The 26,688-nt window shown below is 45.7% G+C and overlaps 1 protein-coding gene across 3 annotated transcripts in view; it reads right to left on the bottom strand.

Moving 5' to 3' along the window:
• Nucleotides 1-26,688, bottom strand: part of ttc7b (tetratricopeptide repeat domain 7B) — a 67,280-nt gene that overhangs the window by 22,848 nt on the left and 17,744 nt on the right. For all 3 annotated transcript variants that reach the window (XM_071365640.1, XM_071365637.1, XM_071365639.1), the window contains exons 5-15: nt 25,668-25,789; nt 17,317-17,395; nt 16,536-16,714; nt 13,191-13,254; nt 12,351-12,488; nt 6,188-6,271; nt 5,995-6,099; nt 5,752-5,869; nt 4,949-5,006; nt 4,180-4,252; nt 694-854 (exon numbers count right to left, since the gene is read on the bottom strand). In XM_071365640.1, the coding sequence (XP_071221741.1) occupies nt 694-854; nt 4,180-4,252; nt 4,949-5,006; nt 5,752-5,869; nt 5,995-6,099; nt 6,188-6,271; nt 12,351-12,488; nt 13,191-13,254; nt 16,536-16,714; nt 17,317-17,395; nt 25,668-25,789 (1,181 nt within the window). The remainder of the gene's footprint in view (nt 1-693; nt 855-4,179; nt 4,253-4,948; nt 5,007-5,751; nt 5,870-5,994; nt 6,100-6,187; nt 6,272-12,350; nt 12,489-13,190; nt 13,255-16,535; nt 16,715-17,316; nt 17,396-25,667; nt 25,790-26,688) is intronic.

The following is a 26,688-nucleotide window of genomic DNA, read 5'->3' as shown; positions in this document are numbered from 1 at the left end:
GCTGAGGCAGAGATACTGAGGCACAGAAGCCAATACTGTGGTGCCCTGAGGGTACAGCAGACTAAATCTATTAGATATTGTGAAATTCAAACACCGGAAACAAACAGAGCAGGGAAAAGAGAGAGAAAAAAATTGGGATCTCAGAGTTACGTAGAGTCAGGAGTGTGAGAGGGGCAGGGTTTGTGCACAAATTAACCATCAGAGGAGATGGAGAGACGGCAAAGGAAACAGCAACGCAGAAATCATCTGTATAGCTACCCCTCTGATTTCTATCAGTAACTAACACACAGCTCTGAAAATACAATTAATTGGAAATTGCTGTCTTTCTCTGCTGCCAAAATAACCAAGCGGATCTGTGTGCGGGTCTGTGTGTGTGTGTTTGTGTGTGTGTGTGTGGATGGCTGGCATGCCGTACCCACTGCCCACTCCCTCTGCCCGTCCTGGTAGCAAACCCCCCATCCCCAGTCATCACACTGGTCTAATTAAGGATGCCAGGTGCTGATCTCCCTGATGCCCAGGACAATGTTAATAACACACTGAGCAGTGTGGCACGCTGACTGATCCTTTGGTTAATGTGTTTGTTCACATACCAGCACCAACGCTATAGACTAAGGCCTCTGTGATGGCCTGCGTGAGTATGAGGAGTTTAGAGTGAGTATGAGAGTCCGATGTGGAGAAAGATTCCAGACTCACATGAAGCTTTCTGGGTACTCGCTGAGCGCCATCTCGATGATGTTGAGAGCGTCGTGGTAGTGTTTCTGGGCCGACAGCAGCAGGGCCAGCAGGTGGAGAGAGTGCACGTCGTCTCCCTGCAGCTGCAGAGCCTGACGCACGTAGCCCAGAGCCTCCGGGATCTACAGCACACAGATCACATACACCACCAGTCATCCACAGCCAGAGGTGCTGCTATCTGGCCATGCTGGAGAGGACACAAGTATATAGGTACCCTAAACTTCACCCCTACTACATCTGAAATCTTTATCTGGCTAAAGTTACAGTAGAATGCACTTTCTGACCACAAATTAGAGGTCGACCGATTAATCGGAATGGCCGATTAATTAGGGCCGATTTCAAGTTTTCATAACAAATCGGTATTTTTGGACACCGATTTGACGTTTTATTTTTTACATCTTTATTTAACTAGGCAAGTCAGTTAAGAACACATTCTTATTTTCAATGACGGCCTAGGAACAGTGGGATAACTGCCTTGTTCAGGGGCAGAACGACAGATTTTTACCTTGTCAGCTCGGGGATTCGTTTTTGCAACCTTCCGGTTACTAGTCCAACGCTCTAACCACCTGCCTTACATTGCACTCCACGAGGAGCCTGCGTGGCAGGCTGACTACCTGTTACACGAGGGCAGCAAGAAGCAAAGGTAAGTTGCTAGCTAGCATTAAACTTATCTTATAAAAAAACAATCAATCTTAACATAATCACTAGTTAACTACACATGGTTGATGATATTACTAGTTTATCTAGCGTGTCCTTCGTTGCATATAATCAATGCGGTGCCTGGTCATTTCTCATTGAGTCACAGCCTACTTCGACAAACGGGTGATGATTTAACAAGCGCATTTGCGAGAAAAGCACTGTCGTTGCACCAATGTACCTAACCATAAACATCAATGCCTTTCTTTAAAATCAATACACAAGTATATATTTTAAACCTGCATATTTTGTTAATATTTCCTGCTAACATTAATTTCTTATAACTAGGGAAATTGTGTCACTTCTCTTGCGTTCCGTGCAAGCAGTCAGGGTATATGCAGCAGTTTGGGCCGCCTGGCTCATTGCGAACTGTGTGAAGTCCATTTATTCCTAACAAAGACCGTAATTAATTTGCCAGAATTGTACATAATTATGACATAACATTGAAGGTTGTACAATGTAACAGCAATATTTAGACTTAGGTATGCCATCCGTTAGATAAAATACGGAAACGGTTCCGTATTTCACTGAAAGAATAAACGTTTTGTTTTCGAAACGATAGTTTCCAGATTCGACCATTTTAATGACCTAAGGCTCGTATTTCTGTGTGTTATGTTATAATTAAGTCTATGATTTGATAGAGCAGTCTGACTGAGCGATGGTAGGCACCAGCAGGCTCGTAAGCATTCATTCAAACAGCACTTTCGTGCGTTTTGCAGCAGCTCTTCGCAATGCTTCAAACATTGCGCTGTTTATGACTTCAAGCCTATCAACTCCCGAGATTAGGCTGGTGTAACCGATGTGAAATGGCTAGCTAGTTAGTGGGGTGCACGCTAATAGCGTTTCAATCGGTGACGTCACTCGCTCTGAGACTTGGAGTAGTTGTTCCCCTTGCTCTGCATGGGTAACGCTGCTTCGAGTGTGGCTGTTGTTGATGTGTTCCTGGTTTGAGCCCAGGTAGGGGCGAGGAGAGGGACGGAAGCTATACTGTTACACTGGCAATACTAAAGTGCCTATAAGAACATCCAATAGTCAAAGGTATATGAAATACAAATCGTATAGAGAGAAATAGTCCTATAATTCCTATAATAACTACAACCTAAAACTTCTTTCCTGGGAATATTGAAGACTCATGTTAAAAGGAACCACCAGCTTTCATATGTTCTCATGTTCTGAGCAAGGAACTTAAACGTTAGCTTTCTTACATGGCACATATTGCACTTTTACTTTCTTCTCCAACACTTTGTTTTTGCATTATTTAAACCGAATTGAACATGTTTCATTATTTATTTGAGGCTACATTTATTTTATTGATGTATTATATTAAGTTAAAATAAGTGTTCATTCAGTATTGTTGTAATTGTCATTATTACAATTACATTTAAAAAAACGGCCGATTAATCGGTACCGGCTTTTTTTGGGCCTCCAATAATCGGTATCGGTATCGGCGTTGAAAAGTCATAAATCGGTCGACCTCTACCACAAATGTCATTCTAATCACTAACCCCTAACCCAATGGTTCCCATCTCCAGTCCTCCAGTACCCCAAACAGCAGTCCCGGGACAAATACCTGATTCAACTCTTTGAGGACCTGATGATTAGTTGACAAGTTAAATAGAGGTGTGCTTGTCCAGAGCAACAATGAAATGTGTACTATTGGGGGTACTGGAGGACAGGAGTTGTGAACCACTGCCCTAACCTAATTTAGGGCAAACATCTCATATACTTGCTCAGCAGTTTTTAAATACCCCCCCCCCATGCCCATCTTGTGAAAACCAATTACAGACATAACACGGTTATATCTATGCTCTCACAGCTTGGACCAATCACACTTCTGATGGAGTAGATACATGCTCAATAACAGCTTACTCGTTAACACCTGCTTCCATCTACCCGGTAATGACTAATATAAGGTCCTTTACATTTGTCTTCCACTTCCGAAAATCAATGGTATATGTTAGCTGTGAGTGTGTGTGTGTGTGTGTGTGTGTGTGTGTGTGTGTGTGTGTGTGTGTGTGTGTGTGTGTGTGTGTGTGTGTGTGAATCAATACTGGCCAACAGATGGAATCTAATCAGAGACTACATTTGGTATTAGAGGCACCTGGGGGTTTTATAATAATACAGTACAATGGTTGTCTATCACTGAATGTAATTACAATTCACAATCCCTCTCTATCCTCTCCTCTCCACTCCCCTCTCCAGACCTGCTCCCGTCAGAAATGCACCCTTGACATTTCCGTCTCATGGTTTTTAAATCAAGTTTAATGTCACATTATTTCCAGACTCCCTGTGTCTCAAACCAACACTTTATTTGGGTCTTTATCACCATGGAAACAGTCCTGGTCTCTGTATCAGTGGTTAGATTTCATCTATCTCCCACTCTCTGATGGGAGGATCGAGGAGAGATTACAGAGGAAGGACAGAGAGAAGACAAAGAAAAAGGAGAAAGATACACGGGGGGGGGGGGGGGGGGGGGTATAGAGAGGAGAGTATAGCATTGAGAAAGAGACAAAATACATGGCGAGAGAAACCGAATGAGACAGAAGAGGGAGAGAAAGAGCAAGATTACATTGACCTTAGATTGACCTGTGTGAAAGATGAGCACCTTAACCTCGTAGGGGGTTGAGGCACTGAGCGGACACACACACATCTATCTACAGGGAGTATCAGTGTTGCTAAACCAGCTCCGACACGCAGCGAAGCTCATTAGTCCCATCCTGACTCTGAGCCACAGTGTGTGTGTGGCCTTACCTGCCGTGACACAGCCAGCTGCAGGGCCAGGTAGAAGGCAGCCAGGTGGTCTGTGGGGGACAAGCTCTGGGCTCTGAAACAGAGATGAGGAGTAGTGAGTGAGTAGGTACATATTGTCCTTCAAATACTATCAGCAGGCACCACTGATCCACTATGGCATTATAAAAATATATATATACACTTGCATGGCTGCTGCTGAGAATGCTGATTGCTTGCAGTTTCATAAAGCAGGGAAATGAATGCACTCACCGGGATTTTTTTTAACCACTATCCTACAGTATCAGGTCCTATTACACTGGAACCACCAGGGGACTAACCTATAGTGAGGTATCCATCCATCCAATCCCCTACTGAACCAGCCTCCCCAAGCCCTGCCCTGTCTTGGCCTGCCCCAAACCACTTGAGGTGGGCTTACATGGTTCTCTCCAAACGATCTCTGTGCTTAAACTGGCTCTTTTACACCAGTGCCTAGTTAATGTGTCAGGAGAGGGGTGTGAGACTGAGGAAGACTCAACCTCCATTATGGGAGCCAGGGCCGAGAAGCCACAGAGGGGAGCAGAGGCAGGGACAGAGACAGGAAAGAGGAGACACAGGGATGGGATGGGGTACAGGGTACAGGGGACAAGGAGAGTGGTGTCAGACGACACCACCATTAGAGAGACAGCAGGGGCAGGGAGACAGGGACAGGGGAGACACCGAGAGAGGGGATGGGAGACAGGGATATCTATATTGCTGAATTCTTTAAAAACTGAGAGGTACGGGGACTCACCTCTGGAATGCACCCAGGGCCTTCCTTTGATACTCCTCCTGCATCCCCCGTAGGGACGCTGTAGGCAGAAAGAGGGAGAGAGAGAGGGAGAGACAGGAAGGGGATGAGGGGTGTGGGAGATGGAGAGGAAATGAGAGAGAAAAAAATGAAGAGAAAGTGGACAAACAGCAGGAGAGAAAGGAGTAAACAGAGCAGAGAACAGAGAAGGCAGCAGATGGGAGAGCCACATCAATTGAGTGAGCATTTAAGCGCGAGTGAAATGGATAGACAGAGAGAGGGAAATGGAGTGAAGAACAGACGGGAGGAGAGGAAGGAGATTGAGAGAAGGCAAGAGAATGAGAAACAAAAAGGGAGAGAGTGATTAGGTTCAGGAGGAAGGGAAGGGTGCTTACATTAGGGTTCGTTAAGTCATAAATATTCAGCTTGTGTACGCCATATGTTACAGTGGAGATAAGCTGAATGTGGGAGTGAGAGGAGGGCAATGTAGGACTGTCATACACCAGAGATAGTCAGTGGCTGTTAGTGTGTCTGGGTGAGGTGTGACTGATAACTGTGGACATTAATGTGTTATGGTCATGTCACATTAACAATCCTTCCCCTCCTTACCTCACTCTGATCTAAAAGAACTGAGCAGATGAAAGCAATCCTACTGATTTTCCACCATTGCTTTTACCCGTCCAATCAGTTCAAACGAAAGGGAGGAGACGAGGAAAGGACATGTTTTTAAGCAATTGAGACAGAGCCCTGGCCCTAGGTGGAATACTGTACGATGTCAGTGGCTGAAAGTGGGAGCGGTCCCTCACCGTCTGTAGCCTTGAGGCTATACACCAGGCCGATGGCTAGGTAACCTTTAGCTCGGAACTCTGAGGCCTTCTCCCCCATGTCCACCACCATCTTAGCAAAACACTCTCCTTCCTCCAGCTAGACAGAACGAGAGAGAGACTATTAGAGTCCTATAATGGAGAAAGTTAATCACATGGGGAAAATAATGTAATGATTTCTATGAGAGATATGCGAGGGCCGTTGCTGGGCTTGTTGTCTCTCACCCAATGGAGTGCTCCGATGCACAGCTTGACGGCTAGCAGGGGAATGGTTGGGTCGTCGGGCTTCAGACGGATACACTCCTTCAGTACCTTTACCGCTCGGGCCGACTGCGCACACACACACACGGTCAAGGACAGAGTAATGCTGTACATAAATGAAATAAGCATGATGTCACAGTAGTGATGTCAGACTTACCTTCCCAGCAGCCATCAGTGAAAGGGCCAGCTGGTACCAGAGATGGAACTCCTCAAAGGCAAACTTCATGGCCCTCTCAAGACACTGCAGACGCAAGACAAAGATCAATAACACTCACTTGATATCACATTTACATGTCAATTAAAATTGAGAAATATCTGAATTCAACATTACTCAGGCATTACAATGCTACCCAAGAAAATAAATACATTTTGAGAGTGTTAAAGTCAAACCCATGAAAGGCTTTATTTGAACAGCCTTTGGAGCCTTAGTTTTGATGTCTTCATGTAGAAAATAGTGAAAATAAAGAAAAACCCTTGAATGAGTAGGTGTGTCCAAACCTTTGACTGGTACTGTATATGAAAAGATTAATAATAAATCACCTCAAGGAACAAGGCGAAGTACCAGGCAGGGAGACATATTTAGATCAACCCAGAGTGTGTGTGTATTTGCAGTATGTTGTGGTTGGAGGACGGCAGGCTGTGGCCACAGTAGATTGTGGCCGTAGTAGGTTGTGACTGCAGGAGGTTGCGGCAGCAGGAGGTTGCGGCAGCAGGAGGCCGTGTCTGCAGCATTGCAAGGAGCTGATCTGAAAGGGTTTCTAGGCAGCTTACTGGGGACATTTTAATTGAACAGGGTGGCCCAGGCAGAACAATCAAAGGAAGATTAAAAGGCAGTGTAACACACACACACTTAAGAAAGCCAGAGGAAGACAAGCAAGGAAGGAGACAGGCCTGTATAATGCTCCAAGTGTGTTTCAGTACAGGCAGATGACTAAGGGCAGCATTTTAAGACACAGGGCTAACACAAACAACACAATGTTGATAATTCAAGACCATACTTTACAGAGCGTTGGCACAAAATACTCCCCCAGGCTGCTTGTTGTATTCACAAGCCAGACCATTGGCTTTCTCTGCTATCACAACCTTGATCAACACAATTCTCTCTCTCAAGGAGAAAGACAGGTTTAAAAAAAAAAAAGTGTTTTGGATTAGTGTTTCTGATGACTGCAGTAACAGTAGCAGTGTCTTGGAGTCTCTGCAGTTAGTGAGACTTTGTGCTTTATCTCTTGTTCTGTAAGAGAGAGAGAGCAGCGCTGGGGGATGGAGGGATTGACTTCAGAGGGCCTCCAAATCAATGAGATTAGATCCATTCAGCCATCGACCGGACCGAAGGACGGCTCCCGGTTCCAGAGACACGGTAAATGAAGAGTGGCAGCTAAGGTGTCCAGGGCAACGATAGGCCGTGATTGGTCCCAGTGGGCCCTTTCGAGTGTTCCCACGGTTACTGATGGGGTGGTTAGGGGATAGGTGTGTGTGTATGTGTAGGATAAGTGTGTGCGCAGACACACACACACACACACACACACACAACCAGTCAAAAGTTTGGACAAACCTACTCATTCATGGAGTAACCAAAAAAAGAGATTCTTCAAAGTAGCCACCCTTTGCCTTGATGACAGCTTTGCACACTCTTGGCATTCTCTCAACCAGCTTCATGAGGTAGTCACCTGGAACGCATTTCAATTAACAGGTGTGCCTGGTTAAAAAGTTAATTTGTGGAATTTAAGCCAATCAGTTGTGTTATGACAAGGTAGGGGTGGTATACAGAAGATAGCCCTATTTGGTAAAAGACCTAGTCCATTTTATGGCAAGAACTGCTCAAATAAGCAAAGAGAAACGGCAGTCCATCATTACTTTAAAACATGATCGTCATTCCATGCAGAACATTTCAAGAACTTTTAAAGTTTCTTAAGTGCAGTCGCAAAAACCATCAAGCTCTATGATGAAACTGGCTCTCATGAGAACCGCCACAGGAAAGGAAGACCCAGAGTTACCTCTGCTGCAGAGGATAAGTTTATTAGAGTTACCAGCCTCAGAAATTGCAGCCCCAAAAAATGCTTCACCGAGCTCAAGTAACAGACACATCCCAAAATCAACTGTTCAGAGGAGACTGCATGAATCAGGTCTTCATGGTCGAATTGCTGCAGAGAAACCACTACTAAAGGACAGCAATAAGAAGAGAAGACTTGCTTGGGCGAAGAAACACGAGCAATAGACATTAGACCGGTGGAAATCTGTCGTTTGGTCTGATGAGTTCAAATGAGAGATTTTTGGTTCCAACCACTGTGTCTTTGTGAGATGCAGAGTAGGTGAACAGATGATCTCTGCATGTGTGGTTCCCACCGTGAAGCAAGGAGGAGGTGGTATGTTGGTGTGGGGGTGCTTTGCTGGTGACATTGTCGGTGATTTATTTCGAATTCAAGGCACACATCAAATCAAATGTTATGTCACATGCGCCGAATACAGGTGTAGTAGACCTTACCATGAAATGCTTACTTACAAGCCCTTAACCAACAACGCAGTTCAAGAAATAGAGTGAAGAAAATATTTACAAAATAAACTAAAGTGAGAAAAAAAATGATCAAAAAGGAACAAATAAAGAAGCTATATACAGAGTCAATGTGCAGGGATACAGGTTAGTCGAGGTAATTTGTAAAGTGAATATGCATAGATAATAAACAGTGAGTAGCAGCAGTGTAAAAACAAAGGGGGGGGGGGGGGGGGGGGCAATGTAAATAGTCCAGGTGGCCATTTGATTAATTGTTCAGCAGTCTTATGGCTTGGGGGGGTAGAAGCTGTTAAGGAGCGTTTTGGTCCTAGACTTGGTGCTCCAGGACCGCTTGCCGTGCGGTAAGCAGAGAGAACAGTCTATGACTTGGGTGACTGGAGTCTTTGACAATTTGTTGGGCCTTCCTCTGACACCGCCTAGAATATACAGTTGAAGTCAGAAGTTTACATACACCTTAGGCAAATACATTTAAACTGTTGTGTCGTATGCAAACTTGATGATTGAGTTGGAGGCGAGCGTGGCCACACATGTCATGGGTTAACAGGGAGTACAGGAGAGGGCTGAGCACGCACCCTTGTGTGGGCCCCTGTGTTGTGGATCAGTGAAGTGGGGATGTTGTTTCCTACCTTCACCCCCTGGGAGCGGCCCGTCAGGAAGTCCAGGACCCAGTTGCACAGGGTGGGATTCAGACCCAAGGCCCAAGCTTAATGATGAGCTTGGAGGGTGCTATGGTGTTGAAGGCTGAGCTATAGTCAATGAACAGCATTCTGACATAGGTATTCCTCTTGTCCAGATGGGATAGGAGAGTGTGCAGTGCGATGGCGATTGCATCGTTTATGGATCTGTTGGGGCGGTAAGCAAACTGAAGTGGGTCTAGGGTGTCAGGTAAGGTAGAGGTGATATGATCCTTAACTAGCCACTCAAAGCACTTCATGATGACAGAAGTGAGTGCTACGGGGCGAAAGTAATTTAGTTCAGTTATGTTTGCTTTCTTGGGTACAGGAACAATGGTGGCCATCTTGACGCAAGTGGAGACAGCCGACTGGGATAGGGAGAGATTGAATATGTCCGTAAACACTCCAGCCAGCTGGTCTGTGCACGCTCTGAGGACGCAACTAGGGATGTCGTCTGGGCCGGCAGCCTTGCGAGGGTTAACACGCTTAAATTACTTACTCACGTCGGCCACGGAGAACGAGAGCCCACAGTCCTTGGGAGCGGGCCGTGTCGGTGGCACTATGTTATCCTCAAAACGCGCGAAGAAGGTGTTTAGCTTGTCTGGGAGCAAGATGTCGGTGTCCGCAACATGGCTGGTTTTCCCTTTGTAAGCCGTGATCGTCTGTAGACCTTGCCACATACGTCTCATGTCTGAGCCATTGAATTGTGACTTGACTTTGTCTCTGTACTGACGTTTTGCCTGTAGGATTGCCTTACTAACACACTGTTTGTGTGTTAGTCCCCAGTCACCTTGCCATGGTTAAATGCTGTGGTTTGCGCTTTCAGTTTTGCGCGAATGCTGCCAACTATCCACGGTTTCCACGTCAATGTTATTCTCTGAGGCTACCCGGAACATATCCCAGTCCACGTGATCGAAACAAGACACCTCCCTGACCAAGGCCCTTCTACCCCGATTGCTTCGTTTGGCCGGGCGGCCAGCTCTAGAAAGAGTCTTGCTGGCTCCAAACTATTTCTAATTAAGAATGATGGAGGCCACCGTGTTCTTGGGGACCTTTACTGCTGCAGAAATTTTGGGGTACCCTTCCCCCAGATCTGTGCATCGACACAATCCTGTCTCGGAGCGCTAGGGACAATTCCTTTGACCTCATGGCTTGGTTTTTGCTCTGACATGCACTGTCAACTGTGGGACCTTATATAGGTGTGTGCCTTTCCAAATAATGTCCAATCCATTGAATTTACCACATGTGGACTCCAATCAAGGATAATCAATGGAAACAGTTGAGACTCATAGCAAAGGGTCTGAAAACTTGTAAATAAGGTATTTCTGTTTTTAATTTGTAATACATTTTTAAAAACCTGTTTTCGCTTTGTTATTATGGGATATTGTATGTAGATTGATGAGGGTGTGTGTGTGTGTGTGTGTGTGTGTGTATGTACAGTTTGCATACACCTTACCTTAGCCAAATACAATTAAACTCACTTTTTCACACAATTCCTGACATTTAATCCCCGTAAAAATTCCGTCTTAGGTCAGTTAGGATCACCACTTTATTTTAAGAATGTGAAATGTCAGAATAATAGTAGAGAGAATGATTTATTTCAGCTTTTATTTCTTTCATCACATTCCCAGTGGGTCAGAAGTGTACATCCACTCAATTAGTATTTGGTAGCATTGCCTTTAAATTGTTTAACTTGGGTCAAACGTTTTGGGTAGCCTTCCACAAGCTTCCCACAATAAGTTGGGTGAATTTTGGCTCATTCCTCCTGACAGAGCTGGTGTAACTGAGTCAGGTTTGTAGGCCTCCTTACTTGCACACACTTTTTCAGTTCTGCCCACAAATTTTCTATAAGATTGAGGTCATGGCTTTGTGATGGCCACTACAATACCTTGACTTTGTGGTCCTTAAGCCATTTTGCCACAACTTTGGAAGTATGCTTGGGGTCATTGTCCATTTGGAAGACCTATTTGCAACCAAGCTTTAACTTCCTGACTGATGTCTTGAGATTTTGCTTCAATATATCCACATAATTTCACTCCTCATGATGCCATCTATTTTGTGAAGTGTACCTGTCCCTCCTGCAGCAAAGCATCCCCACAACATGATGCTGCCACCCCCGTGCTTCACGGTTGGGATGGTGTTCTTTGGCTTGCAAGCCTCCCCCTTTTTTCTCCAAACAAAACGATGGTCATTATGGCCAAACAGTTCCATTTTTGTTTCATCAGACCAGAGGACATTTCTCCAAAAAGTACGATCTTCGTCCCGATGTGCAGTTGCAAACCGTAGTCTGGCTTTTTTATGGCGGTTTTGGAGCAGTGGCTTCTTCATTGCTGAGCGGCCTTTCAGGTTATGTCGATATAGGACTCGTTTTCCTGTGGATATAGATACTTTTGTACCTGTTTCCTCCAGCATCTTCACAAGGTCCTTTGCTGTTGTTCTGGGATTGATTTGCACTTTTCGCACAAAAGTACATTCATCTCTAGGAGACAGAATGCGTCTCCTTCCTGAGCGGTATGAAGTCTGTGTGGTCCCATGGTGTTCATACTTGCGTACTATTGTTTGTACAGATGAACGTGGTACCTTCAGGTGTTTGGAAATTGCTCCCAAGGATGAACCAGACTTGTGGAGGTCTACAATTTTTTTTTGAGGTCTTGGCTGATTTCTTTTGATTTTCCCATGATGTCAAGCAAAGTGGCACTGAGTTTGAAGGTAGGCCTTGAAATACATCCACAGGTGCACCTCCAATTGACTCAAATGATGTCCATTAGCCTATCAGAAGCTTCTAAAGCCATGACATAATTTTCTGGAATTTCCCAAGCAGTTTAAAGGCACAGTCAACTTAGTGTATGTAAACTTCTGACCCACTGGAATTGTGATTCAGTGAATTATAAGTGAAATAATCTGTCTGTAAACAATTGTTGGAAAAATTACTTGTGTCATGCACAAAGTAGATGTCCTAACCGACTTGCCAAAACTATAGTTTGTTAACAAGAAATTTGTGGAGAGGTTGAAAAACGAGTTAATGACTTCAACCTAAGTGTATGTAAACTTCCAACTTCAACACACATATATATAAACATATACATATATATATATATGTCCAGTGTGTGTGTGTGTGTGTGTGTGTGTGTCCTAACCTCAGAGAGCATCTCGTACTGTCCCCGTCGGCCCAGGGCGATGGTCAGTAGGTCGTAGACCACAGAGGCACTCTGCAGGCTGATGATGCGGTCGCTGTTGTGCTCTGGAATCCTGCTCAGCACCGCATCTCTGTTGGCCTGCAGGGAGAACACACACATCATCATTTCACACACACACAGTGACAGAGAAGAATAGAAAGAGGAGCTTGTGTGCGTGTGCGTGTGTGGTATTACTTAACTCATGGGTACCAGAAATCCCCACAAGGATAGTATACAAGGAAAATTATCTGACGAGGACAAACGCTATTTTAAGCTTAGGGGTTAGGGTTAGAAGTTAGGGTCATGTTGAGGTTTAGGGAAAATAGGATTTTGAATGGAAATCAATTTTAGGTCCCCACAAGGATAGTAAAAGATGTGGTGTGTGTGTGGTGAGGAGGAGAGTAGAAAGACGAGTGTTGTGTTTGACTGGGCAGAAAACAGGATGATTGGGGCCCCTGATTTTAAAAGCACCCATTAGAAGGGAAAAACTAACAGCATGGAAATCTAACACCCAATTAACTAATGGACCAAAGGAAAGAAAGATTTTTAAAAAGCAGGCCTTCCAAACATGGACTTCAATGCATTGCTTTGCCTTGCTTTGGGAGTGTGATGGGGAAACTCTACTGAATGAAACAGTTGGTGACGGAGAAAAAATAAATTAACTTTGAATGCATTAACATTTGAACAAAGGGATTTCGGTTTTTATTGTTGAAAAGGTGCGTGATCTGAAAGATTAATCAACCTGCCAGGATAGTGGGATAAAAGATGTGTGTGTGTGTGTGTGTGTGTGTATAGTCTTACCATAGATTCACTGATCAGCAACAGGAGCAGAGCCTCTTCTGTGTTTTCCTGTGGACAAAACAGACTGAGGGGAGGGAAAGAGAGCAGGTGGGAGGAAGCAAAGATAGTGAGAGAGACAGAGAGAGGAGACAAAGAGAGCAGAGACAAAGACAGTGAGGGGGGTGAACAGAGAGAGAGAAAAATAGGAAAGAGGGCAATAGAAAGAGAGGGAGAGATAGTTAGCAACCGATTGTAGGTAAACTGCCTAGAAGTGTCACATTTTGCCAATGTAGATACACACAACCTCTTCCTAACCGAGTCAGTAATACCGACAGGTTTCAAGCAGACCATCATATTCCCTGTGCCCAAGAAAGCAAAGGTAACCTGGCTAAATGACTACCGCCCCGTAGCACTCACATCTGTAACCATTAAGTGCTTTGAAAGGCTGGTCATGGCTCACATCAACACCATCATCCCAGAAACCCTAGACCCACTCCAATTCGCATACCGCCACAACAGATCCACAGATGATGCAAATCTATTGCACTCCACACTGCCCTTTCCCACATGGACAAGAGGAACACCTATGTGAGAATGCTGTTAATTGACTACAGCTCAACATTCAACACCATAGTGCCCACAAAGCTCATCACAAAGCTTAGGACCCTGGGACTAAACACCTCCCTCTTCAACTGGATCTAGGACTTCTTGATGGGCTGACCCCAGGTGGTATGGCTAGGCAACAACACATCTGCCACGCTGATCTTTAACACTGGGCCCCTCAGGGGTGCGTGCTCAGTCCCCTCCTGTACTCCCTGTACACCCACGACTGCGTGGCCAGGCATGACTCCAACACCATCATTAAATTTGCTGACGACACAACAGTGCTAGGCCTGATCACCTACAACAACGAGACAGCCTATAGGGAGGTCAGAGCCCTGGCAGTGAGGTGCCAGGACAACAACCTCTCCCTCAATGTGAGCAAGACAAAGGAGCTGATCGTGGACTACAGGAAAAGGAGGGCCGAGCACGCCCCCATTAACATCGATGGGGCTGCAGTGGAGCGGGTCGAGAGTTTCAAGTTCCTTGGTTTCCACATCACCAACAAACTATCATGGTCCAAACACACCAAGACAGTCATGAAGAGGGCACGACAACACCTTTTCCCCCTCAGGAGACTGAAAATATTTGTCATGGGTGCCCAGATCCTCAAAAAGTTCTACAGCTGCACCATCGAGAGCATCCTGACCGGTTGCATCACCGCCTGGTATGACACCAGCTCGGCATCCGACCATAAGGCGCTACAGAGGGTAATGCGTACGGCCCAGTACATCACTGGGGCCAAGCATCCTGCCATCCAGGACCTACAGTGGGGAGAACAAGTATTTGATACACTGCCGATTTTGCAGGTTTTCCTACTTAGAAAGCATGTAAAGGTCTGTAATTTTTATCATAGGTACACTTCAACTGTGAGAGACGGAATCTAAAACAAAAATCCAGAAAATCACATTGTATGATTTTTAAGTAATTAATTTGCATTTTATTGCATGACATAAGTATTTGATCACCTACCAACCAGTAAGAATTCCGGCTCTCACAGACCTGTTAGTTTTTCTTTAAGAAGCCCTCCTGTTCTCCACTCATTACCTGTATTAACTGCACCTGTTTGAACTCGTTACCTGTATAAAAGACACCTGTCCACACACTCAATCAAACAGACTCCAACCTCTCAACAATGGCCAAGACCAGAGAGCTGTGTAAGGACATCAGGGATACAATTGTAGACCTGCACAAGGCTGGGATGGGCTACAGGACAATAGGCAAGCAGCTTGGTGAGAAGGCAACAACTGTTGGCGCAATTATTAGAAAATGGAATAAGTTCAAGATGACGGTCAATCACCCTCGGTCTGGGGCTCCATGCAAGATCTCACCTTGTGGGGCATCAATGATCATGAGGAAGGTGAGGGATCAGCCCAGAACTACACGGCAGGACCTGGTCAATGACCTGAAGAGAGCTGGGACCACAGTCTCAAAGAAAACCATTAGTAACACACTACGCCGTCATGGATTAAAATCCTGCAGCGCACGCAAGGTCCCCCTGCTCAAGCCAGCGCATGTCCAGGCCGTCTGAAGTTTGCCAATGACCATCTGGATGATCCAGAGGAGGAATGGGAGAAGGTCATGTGGTCTGATGAGACGAAAATAGAGCTTTTTGGTCTAAACTCCACTCGCCGTGTTTGGAGGAAGAAGAAGGATGAGTACAACCCCAAGAACACCATCCCAACCGTGAAGCATGGAGGTGGAAACATCATTCTTTGGGGATGCTTTTCTGCAAAGGGGACAGGACGACTGCACCGTATTGAGGGGAGGATGGATGGGGCCATGTATCGCGAGATCTTGGCCAACAACCTCCTTCCCTCAGTAAGAGCATTGAAGATGGGTCGTGGCTGGGTCTTCCAGCATGACAACGACCCGAAACACACAGCCAGGGCAACTAAGGAGTGGCTCCGTAAGAAGCATCTCAAGGTCCTGGAGTGGCCTAGCAAGTCTCCAGACCTGAACCCAATAGAAAATCTTTGGAGGGAGCTGAAAGTCCGTATTGCCCAGTGACAGACCCAAAACCTGAAGGATCTGGAGAAGGTCTGTATGGAGGAGTGGGCCAAAATCCCTGCTGCAGTGTGTGCAAACCTGGTCAAGAACTACAGGAAACGTATGATCTCTGTAATTGCAAACAAAGGTTTCTGTACCAAATATTAAGTTCTGCTTTTCTGATGTATCAAATACTTATGTCATGCAATAAAATGCAAATTAATTACTTCAAAATCATACAATGTGATTTTCTGGATTTTTGTTTTAGATTCCGTCTCTCACAGTTGAAGTGTACCTATGATCAAAATTACAGACCTCTACATGCTTTGTAAGTAGGAAAAATGGCAAAATCAGCAGTGTATCAAATACTTGTTCTCCCCACTGTATATACTAGGCGGTGTCAGAGGAAGGCCCAAAAAATTGTCAAGGACTCCAGTCGCCCAAGTCATAGACTGTTCTCTCTGCTACTGCACGGCAAGCGGTACCGGAGCGCCAAGTCTAGGTCCAATCTATTTCTTGAAGTGCATTGTTGGTTAAGGGCTTGTAAGTAAGCATTTCACGGTAAGGTCTACACATGTTCTATTTGGTGCATAAAATCTGAAAAATAAAATTGGATTTGGCACATGGATTGTGTTGTCTGTACACAGGCTAGTATTATGATATGAGAATATCAATTAAAGTCTGGACAGGACTTTTTATGCAACACAGTAGTGAAAAAGACAGGCAGAGCGAGAGAATAGAGAGAGAGCCAGTAGACAGGCAGAGGTTGGTCCATACTTCTCTCCGGAGTAGACACGTGGCCTGCGGCTGAGTGCGTAGTCCTTGGTGTAGGGGGCTCCCTGGCGTAGTAGGGGGTCATCCAGGGGGGACTGGCTGGGCGGGTCCTCCAGAGGACTCCAGTAGCTCTGCTCACACATCCCCCTCAGCAGGATCTCTGCTAGCTGTCGCGCTATGGTCTACAAAGGGAAACAGAACACACACACATATAGTGTTACTGTCACGTTCCTGACCTTATTTTTCCTTTGTTTAACTTTGTTTAGTTGGTCAGGACGTGAGCTGGGTGGGTAGTCTATGTTTTGTGTTTCTATGTTGGGGTTAATGTGTTGCCTGATATGGTTCTCAATTAGAGGCAGGTGTTTGACGTTTCCTCTGATTGAGAACCATATTAAGGTAGGGTGTTCTCACTGTTTGTTTGTGGGTGGTTGTCTTCCGTGTCTGTGTATGTTGCACCACACGGGACTGTTTCGTTTTGTCGTTCGTGTATGTAGTCTGTTCCTGTTCGTGCGTTCTTCGTTTATTGTAAGTTCTCAAGTCCAGGTCTGTCTACATCGTTTATTTGTTTTGTAGTTTGTTAAAGTGTTTTCGTGTTACGTCTTTACTTTAATAAATATCGTTATGTCCACATTCACCGCTGCATTTTGGTCCGACCCTTACTCCTCCTCCTCATCCGAGGAGGAGGAATTAGACGATCGTTACAGTTACAGCACATGGGTGCACGTGCGGGCAAGCACACACTCACACGCAGGAACAACGCACACAGGCACACACTAGTACCCACCATTCGTAGGTTCTGTGTGGTCCTGGTCTCTACAGCTCGGAGGATCTCCCGGAAGCGGCCCACTCCCCGGGTCAGGTTACTGCGGCAACAACAAATATCTTAAGGTCATGATCTGTCTCTAAAGTATGGAGGAATGTTCTGGAAATCTGAGGCCACAGATTATATACAGTACCAGTCAAAAATTTGGGACACACCTACTCATTCAAGGAGTTTTTCTTTATTTTTACTATTTTCTACATAGTATAACAATAGTGAAGACATCAAAACTATGAAATAACACACATGGAATCATGTGTAACCAAAAAAAAGTATTTAAAAAAAATCTAAATATAATTTATGTTTGAGATTCTTCAAAGTAGCCACCCTGTGCCTTGACAGCTTTGCACAAGCTTGGCATTCTCTCAACCAGCTTCATGAGGTAGTCACCTGGAATGCATTTTAATTAACAGGTGTGCCTTGTTAAAAGTTAATTGGTGTAATTTCTTCCGTTCTTAATGCGTTTGAGCCAATCAGTTGTGTTGTGACAAGGTAGGGGTGGTATACAGAAGAAAGCCCTATTTGGTAAAAGACCAAGTCCATATTATGGAAAGAACAGCACAAATAAGCAAAGGGAAATGACAGTCCATCATTACTTTAAAACATGAAGTTCACTAAATGCAGAACATTTCAAGAAAGTTTCTTCAATTGCAGTCGCAAAAACCATCAAGCGCTATGATGAAACTGGCTCTCATGAGGACCCTCCACAGGAAAGGAAGACCCAGAGTTACTTCTGCTGCAGAGGATAAGTTCATTAGTGTAACTGACAATTAACCTGTAAGTCTGTCGTCGTTTGAATTGTTTGAATTGTTTACGTGTTCGCTATGTGGGGGAAATGATAAGACAAGCGGAACTACGTGGCTAATAACTGTTGTAACGGGGATCATTATCGTAGCAACACACCTTTGGAGTGAAGGCAATCCCGCGCTGTGTTAGCTAAGTTTATATGTCTTCGGGTGTAGTTCGTCAAGGTTGAAGTGTGTATGTTAGGATGGTAACGTTATAATAAGTAAGGATGAAGCGTGAATTCATGCCAGGAATAATAAGTGTTACGTTTTGATAATAATAATAATAATAATAATAATAATAATAAGCAGCCAATTAGGTATTTTTCCTTTATTCATGTGTTTAATCTGATACTGTTATAGCTCCGGCTAAACTGTTTATGTATGTGAGCACTTCAGAGTTATTCCAAGCTAATAAATCACTCGTAAGACAAGAAAGTTGTACGGGTGTGCTTAACTGTATTTTCATTCACTTTATAGTTCTCACGGTGTGACGACCCTCCCACTCTGTCTGCACTATTCTCGCTCTTTGCTCTTGTTTCCTTATTAGGATGCCGGTGGGCGGAGCCGGGACGGTCGTCAGCGACATGGGAAACACCTGGGCCCGGGTGTGTCCCAGGATAAATAGACCTCTTCCACAGGATAAATAGACCTCTTCCACATTCACTCCACGCAGACACAATAATTTTTTATTCCTTATCTCCACGTTGTCTCCTTTTTTGTTACGGGCTTCGAGCCGGTTCGTGACAACGGAAGGTGATCATTCTGACTAAAACTACAGAATAAAGCCGCCAGTTAAAATCAAGGAACGGTTGTGCTCGTGGTTACTGGAGGGAGCTACAATTAGAGTTACAAGCCTCAGAAATTGCATTCCAAATAAATGCCTCAAAGTAACAGACACATCTCAACATCAACTGTTCAGATGAGACTGCGTGAATCAGGCCTTCATGGTTGAAATTCTGCAAATAAACCACTACTAAAGGACACCAATAATAAGAAGAGACTTGCTTGGTCCAAGAAATGGCAATGGACATTAGACCGGTGGAAATCTATCCTTTGGTCTGATGAGTCCTAATTTGAGATATCCGGTTCCAACCGCCGTGTCTTTGTGAGACGTAGAGTAGGTGAACGGATGATCTCCACATGTGTGGTTCACACCGTGAAGCAAGGAGGTGGTGTGATGGTGCTTTGCCTTTGTCTGATTTATTTAGAATTCAAGGCACACTTAACCAGCATGGCTACCACAGCATCCTGCAGCAATACACCATACCATCTGGTTTGCGCTTAGTGGGACTATCATTTGTTCTTCAACAGGACAATGACCCAACACACCTCCAGGCTGTGTAAGGGCCATTTGACCAAGAAGGAGAGTGATGGAGTGCTGAATCAGATGACCTGGCCTCCAAAATCACCTGACCTCAACCCAATTGAGATGGTTTGGGATGAGTTGGACCGCAGATTGAAGGAAAAGTACTCAGCATATATGTGGGAACTCCTTCAAGATCGTTGGAAAAACATTCCTCATGAAGCTGGTTGAGAGAATGCCAAGAGTGTGCAAAACTGTCATCAAGGCAAAGGGTGGCTACTTTGAAGAATCCAAAATATATTTTGATGTGTTGAACACTTTTTTGGTTACTACATGATTCCATGTGTGTTATTTCATAGTTTTGATGTCTTCACAATTATTCTACAATGTATAAAATAGTAAAAATAAAGAAAAACCCTTGAATGAGTAGGTGTGTCCAAACTTTTGACTGGTACTGTATAGTGGCAATAGCAGATACAGATGCTATACAGTGGCGATGGCAGATACAGATGCTATACAGTGGCGATAGCAGATACTACACAGTAGCGATGGCAGATACAGATGCTATACAGTAGCGATGGCAGATACAGATGCTATACAGTGGCGATGGCAGATACTATACAGTGGCGATGGCAGATACTATACAGTGGCGATGGCAGATACAGATACTATACAGTGGCGATGGCAGATACAGATGCTATACAGTAGCGATGGCAGATACAGATGCTATACAGTGGCGATGGCAGATACAGATGCTATACAGTGGCGATGACAGATACAGATGCTATACAGTGGCGATAGTAGACACAGATGCTATACAGTGGCAATGGCAGATACAGATGCTATACAGTGGTGATGGTAAACTCAGCAAAAAAAGAAACATCCCTTTTTCAGGACCCTGTCTTTCAAAGATCATTCGTAAAAATCCAAATAACTTCACAGATCTTCATTGTAAAGGGTTTAAACACTGTTTCCCATGCTTGTTCAATGAACCATAAACAATTAATGAACATGAACCTGTGGAACGGTCGTTAAGACCCTAACAGCTTACAGACGGTAGGCAATTAAGGTCACAGTTATGAAAACTTCGGACACTAAAGAGGCCTAATACTGACTCTGAAAAACATCAAAAGAAAAATGCCCAGGTTCCCTGCTCATCTGCGTGAATGTGCCTTAGGCATGCTGCAAGGAGGCATGAGGACTGCAGATGTGGCCAGGGCAATAAATTGCAATGTCCGTACTGTGAGACGCCTAAGACAGCGCTACAGGGAGACAGGACGGACAGCTGATCGTCCTCGCAGTGGCAGACCACGTGTAACAACACCTGCACAGGATCGGTACATGCGAACATTACACCTGCGGGAGAGGTACAGGATGGCAACAACAACTACCCGAGTTACACCAGGAACGCACAATCCCTCCATCAGTGCTCAGACTGTCCGCAATAGGCTGAGAGAGGCTGGACTGAGGGCTTGTAGGCATGTTGTAAGGCAGGTCCTCACCAGACATCACCGACAACAACGTCACCTATGGGCACAAACCCACCGTCGCTGGACCAGACAGGACTGGCAAAAAGGGCTCTTCACTGACGAGTCGTGGTTATGTCTCACCAGGAGTGATGGTCGGATTTGCGTTTATCATCGAAGGAATGAGCGTTACACCAAGGCCTGTACTCTGGAGGGGATTGATTTGGAGATGGAGGGTCTGTCATGGTCTGGGGCGGTGTGTCACAGCATCATCGGCCTGAGCAGGTTGTCATTGCAGGCAATCTCAACTCTGTGCGTTACAGGGAAGACATCCTCCTCCCTCATGTGGTACCCTTCCTGCAGGCTGATCCTGACATGACCCTCCAGCATGACAATGCCACCAGCCATACTGCTCATTCTGTGTGTGATTTCCTGAAAGACAGGAATGTCAGTGTTCTGCCATGGCCAGCGAAGAGCCCGGATCTCAATCCCATTGAGCACGTCTGGGACCTGTTGGATCGGAGGGTGAGGGCTAGGGCCATTCCCCCAAGAAATGTCTGGGAACTTGCAAGTGCCTTGGTGGGAGAGTGGGGTAACATCTCACAGCAAGACCTGGCAAATCTGGTGCTGTCCATGAAGAGGAGATTCACTGCAGTACTTAATGCAGCTGGTGGCCACACCAGATACTGACTGTTACTTTTGATTTTGACCCCCCCCTTTGGTCAGGGACACATGATTCCATTTCTGTTAGTCACATGTCTGTGGAACTTGTTCAGTTTATGTCTCAGTTGTTGAATCTTATGTTCATACAAATATTTACACATGTTAAGTTTGATGAAAATAAACGCAGTCGACAGTGAGAGGACGTTTATTTTTTTGCTGAGTTTATAGTGGTGATAGTAGATAGATGATATATAGTGGTGATAGATGACATATAGTGGTGATAGATGATATATAGTGGTGATAGTAGATAGATGATATATAGTGGTGATAGTAGATAGATGATATATAGTAGTGATAGTGTGGATACATATTGTACCCGTATCAGATACAGACCAAGCAGAAAATAGATTATTCTGAGAAAATCTGTTCTCAGAATTATAGACCTGTACAAACAAGCAATAAAAAAAATCTATAGATTTCCTATAAATACTGTGAATATGCCCATATCAGTGTGTGTGTGTGTGTGTGTGTCACTGAGCTGAGGGAGTCAGTTGATGGTAGGTGTCAATACCCTGGCTCAACACTTCTCTATGGATCAGACACACAGCAATGCTGACACACCTACTCAGCTAACACTCCCCCCGCTGAACTGACAACACACACACACACCTTTCACATGCATTATCTGACTGCATCACAGCATCATGGGATGGTGTTTATGTGCGTAACGCAAGAAAGTATCTTATGTGCCCGTGAGCATTTGTTGTGTTGTCGATGAGTCACACTGTAACTTTGGAGAGCTGCTGACTAGGGTTCAGATCAGAGTGCTAAACTGCCCGGTAACACCAGACGAGAGAGCGGCCCAGCTCCACGCGGCTCCTCTCCGCTCTTCTCCTCCCCCATCTCCCTGTCCCAATGACCAGAGAGAAGAGAGGAGGGGTGGAAAACAGTATACAGCCCCAGGCTACGGAGGAGGAAACGCAAATAGAAGCAGAAAAATGCTGAATAAATAGCTCCATCTAAATGTGTGGTGAACAGGGGGTGATGCTGGGAGAGAGAGAGCAAAGTGTCAGCATCACTTACTGACTGTCACATCTCTGTAGAGCTAACCGATAGCTTGACCACCGCTCACACTAGAACCGCAATGTACACTTCTGAAGGGGTCATGTACAGCCGCTAAGCTAGCTTTGGTTTTGGTCGATCGTCTTTGTGTGTGTCTCATGAGTAAACTAGGCAATTTCTTATAGTGTGCGTGGTGGGTAGGTTTTGCGGTCTTTCATTGGTGTGCTTGGCGCAGCTGTTCATTACATGAGAGTACATCAGAATCATTGGTGGCTTGTGTGTGTGTGGTGTGTAACGTGGTGGTGCGTATGTGTTTGAAAATGAGGGCATCATCACAAGCTTAATGCGTATTTGCTGTCAGGCCTCATTTTCATAAATCAACTCAAATCAACGTAGCAGACAGTAAGGAGATAGGCAGGAAGGAATGTGTGTGTGTGTGTGTGTGTGTGGCTTGATAATAAGAAGTGAGGAAGCACAGACCAAGTATTCATCCCAAATAGCAACCTATTCCCCATGTAGTGCACTAATTTTGACCAGGGCCCACAGGCCTCTGGTGGAACGTAGTGCACTATATAGGGTACCATCTGGGACTCACACCTTGCATCCATCCAGTTGGTTCATTTGTACGCTAGACAAACTCTTATCCAACCAACCAAACTTTTTCCCTGTAGGAAATCAGAAATCACTCCCTGACCAAGGACAAGATGCATCAGATTTAACAACAAAACAATCTGTTCTATTTAACATGACACTTCAATAAAGGCATATTATTAAAAAGGCATAGTTTGAAGAATTGGCTTGGTCCATGCCCAGTCAAAAAGGCCTCCTCCTCATGAACTACAAAAAATGCTGGAAGATTTGTTTTATTATTTCGATCCTCAAAAATCTACGAGCAGAGAGAGCAGCACGAGATTCACAGGCAGGAACGCTACCGCATTATTCATGAGCTTAGCAGACACCTTTAGCCACAGAAAATGACCGCTACTCACAGCCTACACATTAGCCATGTACGCAGCTGGCTATTTAGTGAAGACGTTTCCTTTTTAGCGTTGGCATTCTCGAGGATAGGAAAAGCACCTTCCCACTTGAAATACTGTGGGAACTGTGTGTGGACTGTGTGAGAGATTTGTACGTAGGGTGTTTTTATGTAGTGTATATGTCTTTACACCACTATACCAGTGTGTGTGTGTGTGTGTGTGTCCCATGTTGTTTCATTAGTGAGAGTGAGCGAGAGAGAGAGCTGTGTGGAGGGGGAGGCTGAGTGTAGGTGAAGATATGTAGCTTTCAACATGAAAGAGACTGTGTTGCATCATCTATTAACTATTAGCTTCAGCAGCAGCCTTTTCTTTTTATCTCTTCTCTCTTGCTTTGAAGTGGGAAACCGTTCTCTCTATTTTCCATGGGAAAAATCGACCTTGCTCTAGAACAGTGTCCGTGTACCAGAGCCCTATGGGCCCTCATCAAAAGTAGTGCACCATATAGAGTATAATGTGCCCTTTGGGACACAGCCAGTGTTTCCCAGGCAGACTGTGGTAAGGATAGGTCCTCCCAGGAGAACCAACCAGTCCAAATGGATGCTTGAGGAGAATTTAATGGTGGATTTAATATGTAGCTGTATTAAAATGAGAAGATCAAGTTCCGCATAACTTCCATGAGAGATAAATAATGAATGTATGGGAATTGGCAATAGCAAAAAGAGCGATTAAGAAAAGGGTTGATAATGGTGTGCATACTAAATTGCACAAGTATCTCTTTAAGGTGCATTACTTTCATCCAGAGCCCTATAGGCTCTTGGCCTTTGTTAGATGAGCTTTAAGCATGCTGGGATAGTGGAGGTCATGATGTCAGTATGGGGGCGGGGCTACGAAAAGGAAGAGGTCATCATTCAGCCTGCACACGCACGCATGCACTCAGCCTGCACACGCACGCATGCACTCAGCCTGCACACGCACGCACGCACTCAGCCTGCACACGCACGCACGCACTCAGCCTGCACACGCACGCACGCACTCAGCCTGCACACGCACGCACTCAGCCTGCACACGCACGCACTCAGCCTGCACACGCACGCACGCACTCAGCCTGCACACGCACGCACGCACTCAGCCTGCACACGCACGCACGCACTCAGCACACACACGCACTCAGCCTGCACACGCACGCACGCACTCAGCACACGCACGCACGCACTCAGCCTGCACACGCACGCACGCACTCAGCCTGCACACGCACGCACGCACTCAGCCTGCACACGCACGCACTCAGCCTGCACACGCACGCACTCAGCCTGCACACGCACGCACTCAGCCTGCACACGCACGCACTCAGCCTGCGCACGCACTCAGCCTGCACACGCACGCACGCACTCAGCCTGCACACGCACGCACTCAGCACACGCACGCACGCACTCAGCACACGCACGCACACACTCAGCCTGCACACGCACGCACGCACTCAGCACACGCACGCACGCACTCAGCACACGCACGCACTCAGCCTGCACACGCACGCACTCAGCCAGCACACGCACACACAAAACTTTACCACCACACCCTAGGAGCATTACTTCCATATCAACAGATCTAGATAGTCACACACACGCTATTGCTCTAACCTACAGGGGAGCTAACCGGCAGGTACCAAACTATGGCTAACTAGATCAAACCACAGCAGCTATGGACCCTGTCTCAAATCCCATGTTCAAGCCATTGAGCCTGCTGAGTCCAATCACTCTTCTTCAGGCAGGCTTGAGGCTTAGCATTTTGGCTTTGAGCTGCAAGTCAACTTGAGTCTCTATGGTACCACAAGGGCATTCATCTCTATGGGGGCTGAGGGGCAGAGAGGAGTGGAGCAATACCTACCATCTGTCCTGAGACAAATGGACCCTTGGATTGGATGAAAGAGTGTGGAGCAGAGAGGGAAGAGTGACAGTGGAGCAGCAACACACACAGTGGGTTAGTGATGATTATTATTACCAGGTGTATTCCACACACACCCTCACAAAAACGCCCACAAACACGCCCTCTCTCCTACCCGTTTTTGAAGTGGATGACATGTGCCCTCTGAAGTCCAGTCTCCAGGAAGTATCCCAGCTCCTGTTCCTGTGCCACTGGGCCTGGCTTTGGACTGCGGTTCTGCATCCCCGCACTGAGGGCCTGAAACACACAAAACTGACCTGAGAACACGCAGCACAGGCAACACACTGGTCTAAGAACAGTCTGCTGTGAACGCTTGACGACGCAGAGAACAAAGTCAGCCTAGTGTTCACACTGGGCATCAACAATAGAATATCACACTGTATACACAATACATAAAATCAGCCTGCAACGCTCCAATCAGAGAGATAAGAAAACACAACCAAGATAACATGAGATAATAATAGGACTAGAAGGAAAGAGAGAGAGAAGAGGAGAGTGGGCAGATTGAAGAACCTTGGCTGCTCCTCTCTTCTCACCATCCCCCTCTCCTCCCCCTCCTATCCCTGTCCTCTCCCTGTTTTCTCTCCATCAGTCCAACCAGACGGGCCCAATTGTGTTCCAACTCTTCTCTCATCCCTGTCTGTCAAACAGATGAAATCATTTCATCCAGCAGCAGGTAGCTAGTGTCCTCACAGTACCTTGTGCTGCCTGCCTGGCACATGATCGACTGAGAAGGAGAGAGATACAGAGAGAGAGATACACAGAGAGAAATACACAGACAGAGAGAGACAGAGACAGAGAAAGAGGCAGAGAAAGAGGCAGAGAGAAAAGCAGAGAGAGGCAGAGCGCTTAGAGCAGCCTGGCCTTATGTAAGCCAAAAAGAGTAGAACAGAACACAGCAGAACAAAGCGGCACTAGCCTGGTTCTGTGGAGATGAGGAGTGATAGATAGCATTACAGCCAGGTGTTTATCTAGGGCCTGTTGCCCTATTCATCTCCTGGGTGTTGTACCAGTGTCTCTCTGCATGCTGTATGGAATCCGCTGCTGGTTCAGTTACAGGGAGGCAGAGGGAGGGGTCTATTTGGGGGAGTGAATCGATGCCACTAGATTAAAGTGAATCGATGCCACTAGATTAG

This window comes from Salvelinus alpinus, chromosome 25 (assembly GCF_045679555.1).
Source record: "Salvelinus alpinus chromosome 25, SLU_Salpinus.1, whole genome shotgun sequence".
NCBI lineage: Eukaryota > Metazoa > Chordata > Actinopteri > Salmoniformes > Salmonidae > Salvelinus > Salvelinus alpinus.
Note: the sequence above shows the minus strand (reverse complement) of the source record. Positions and strands in the feature narration are given on the sequence as shown.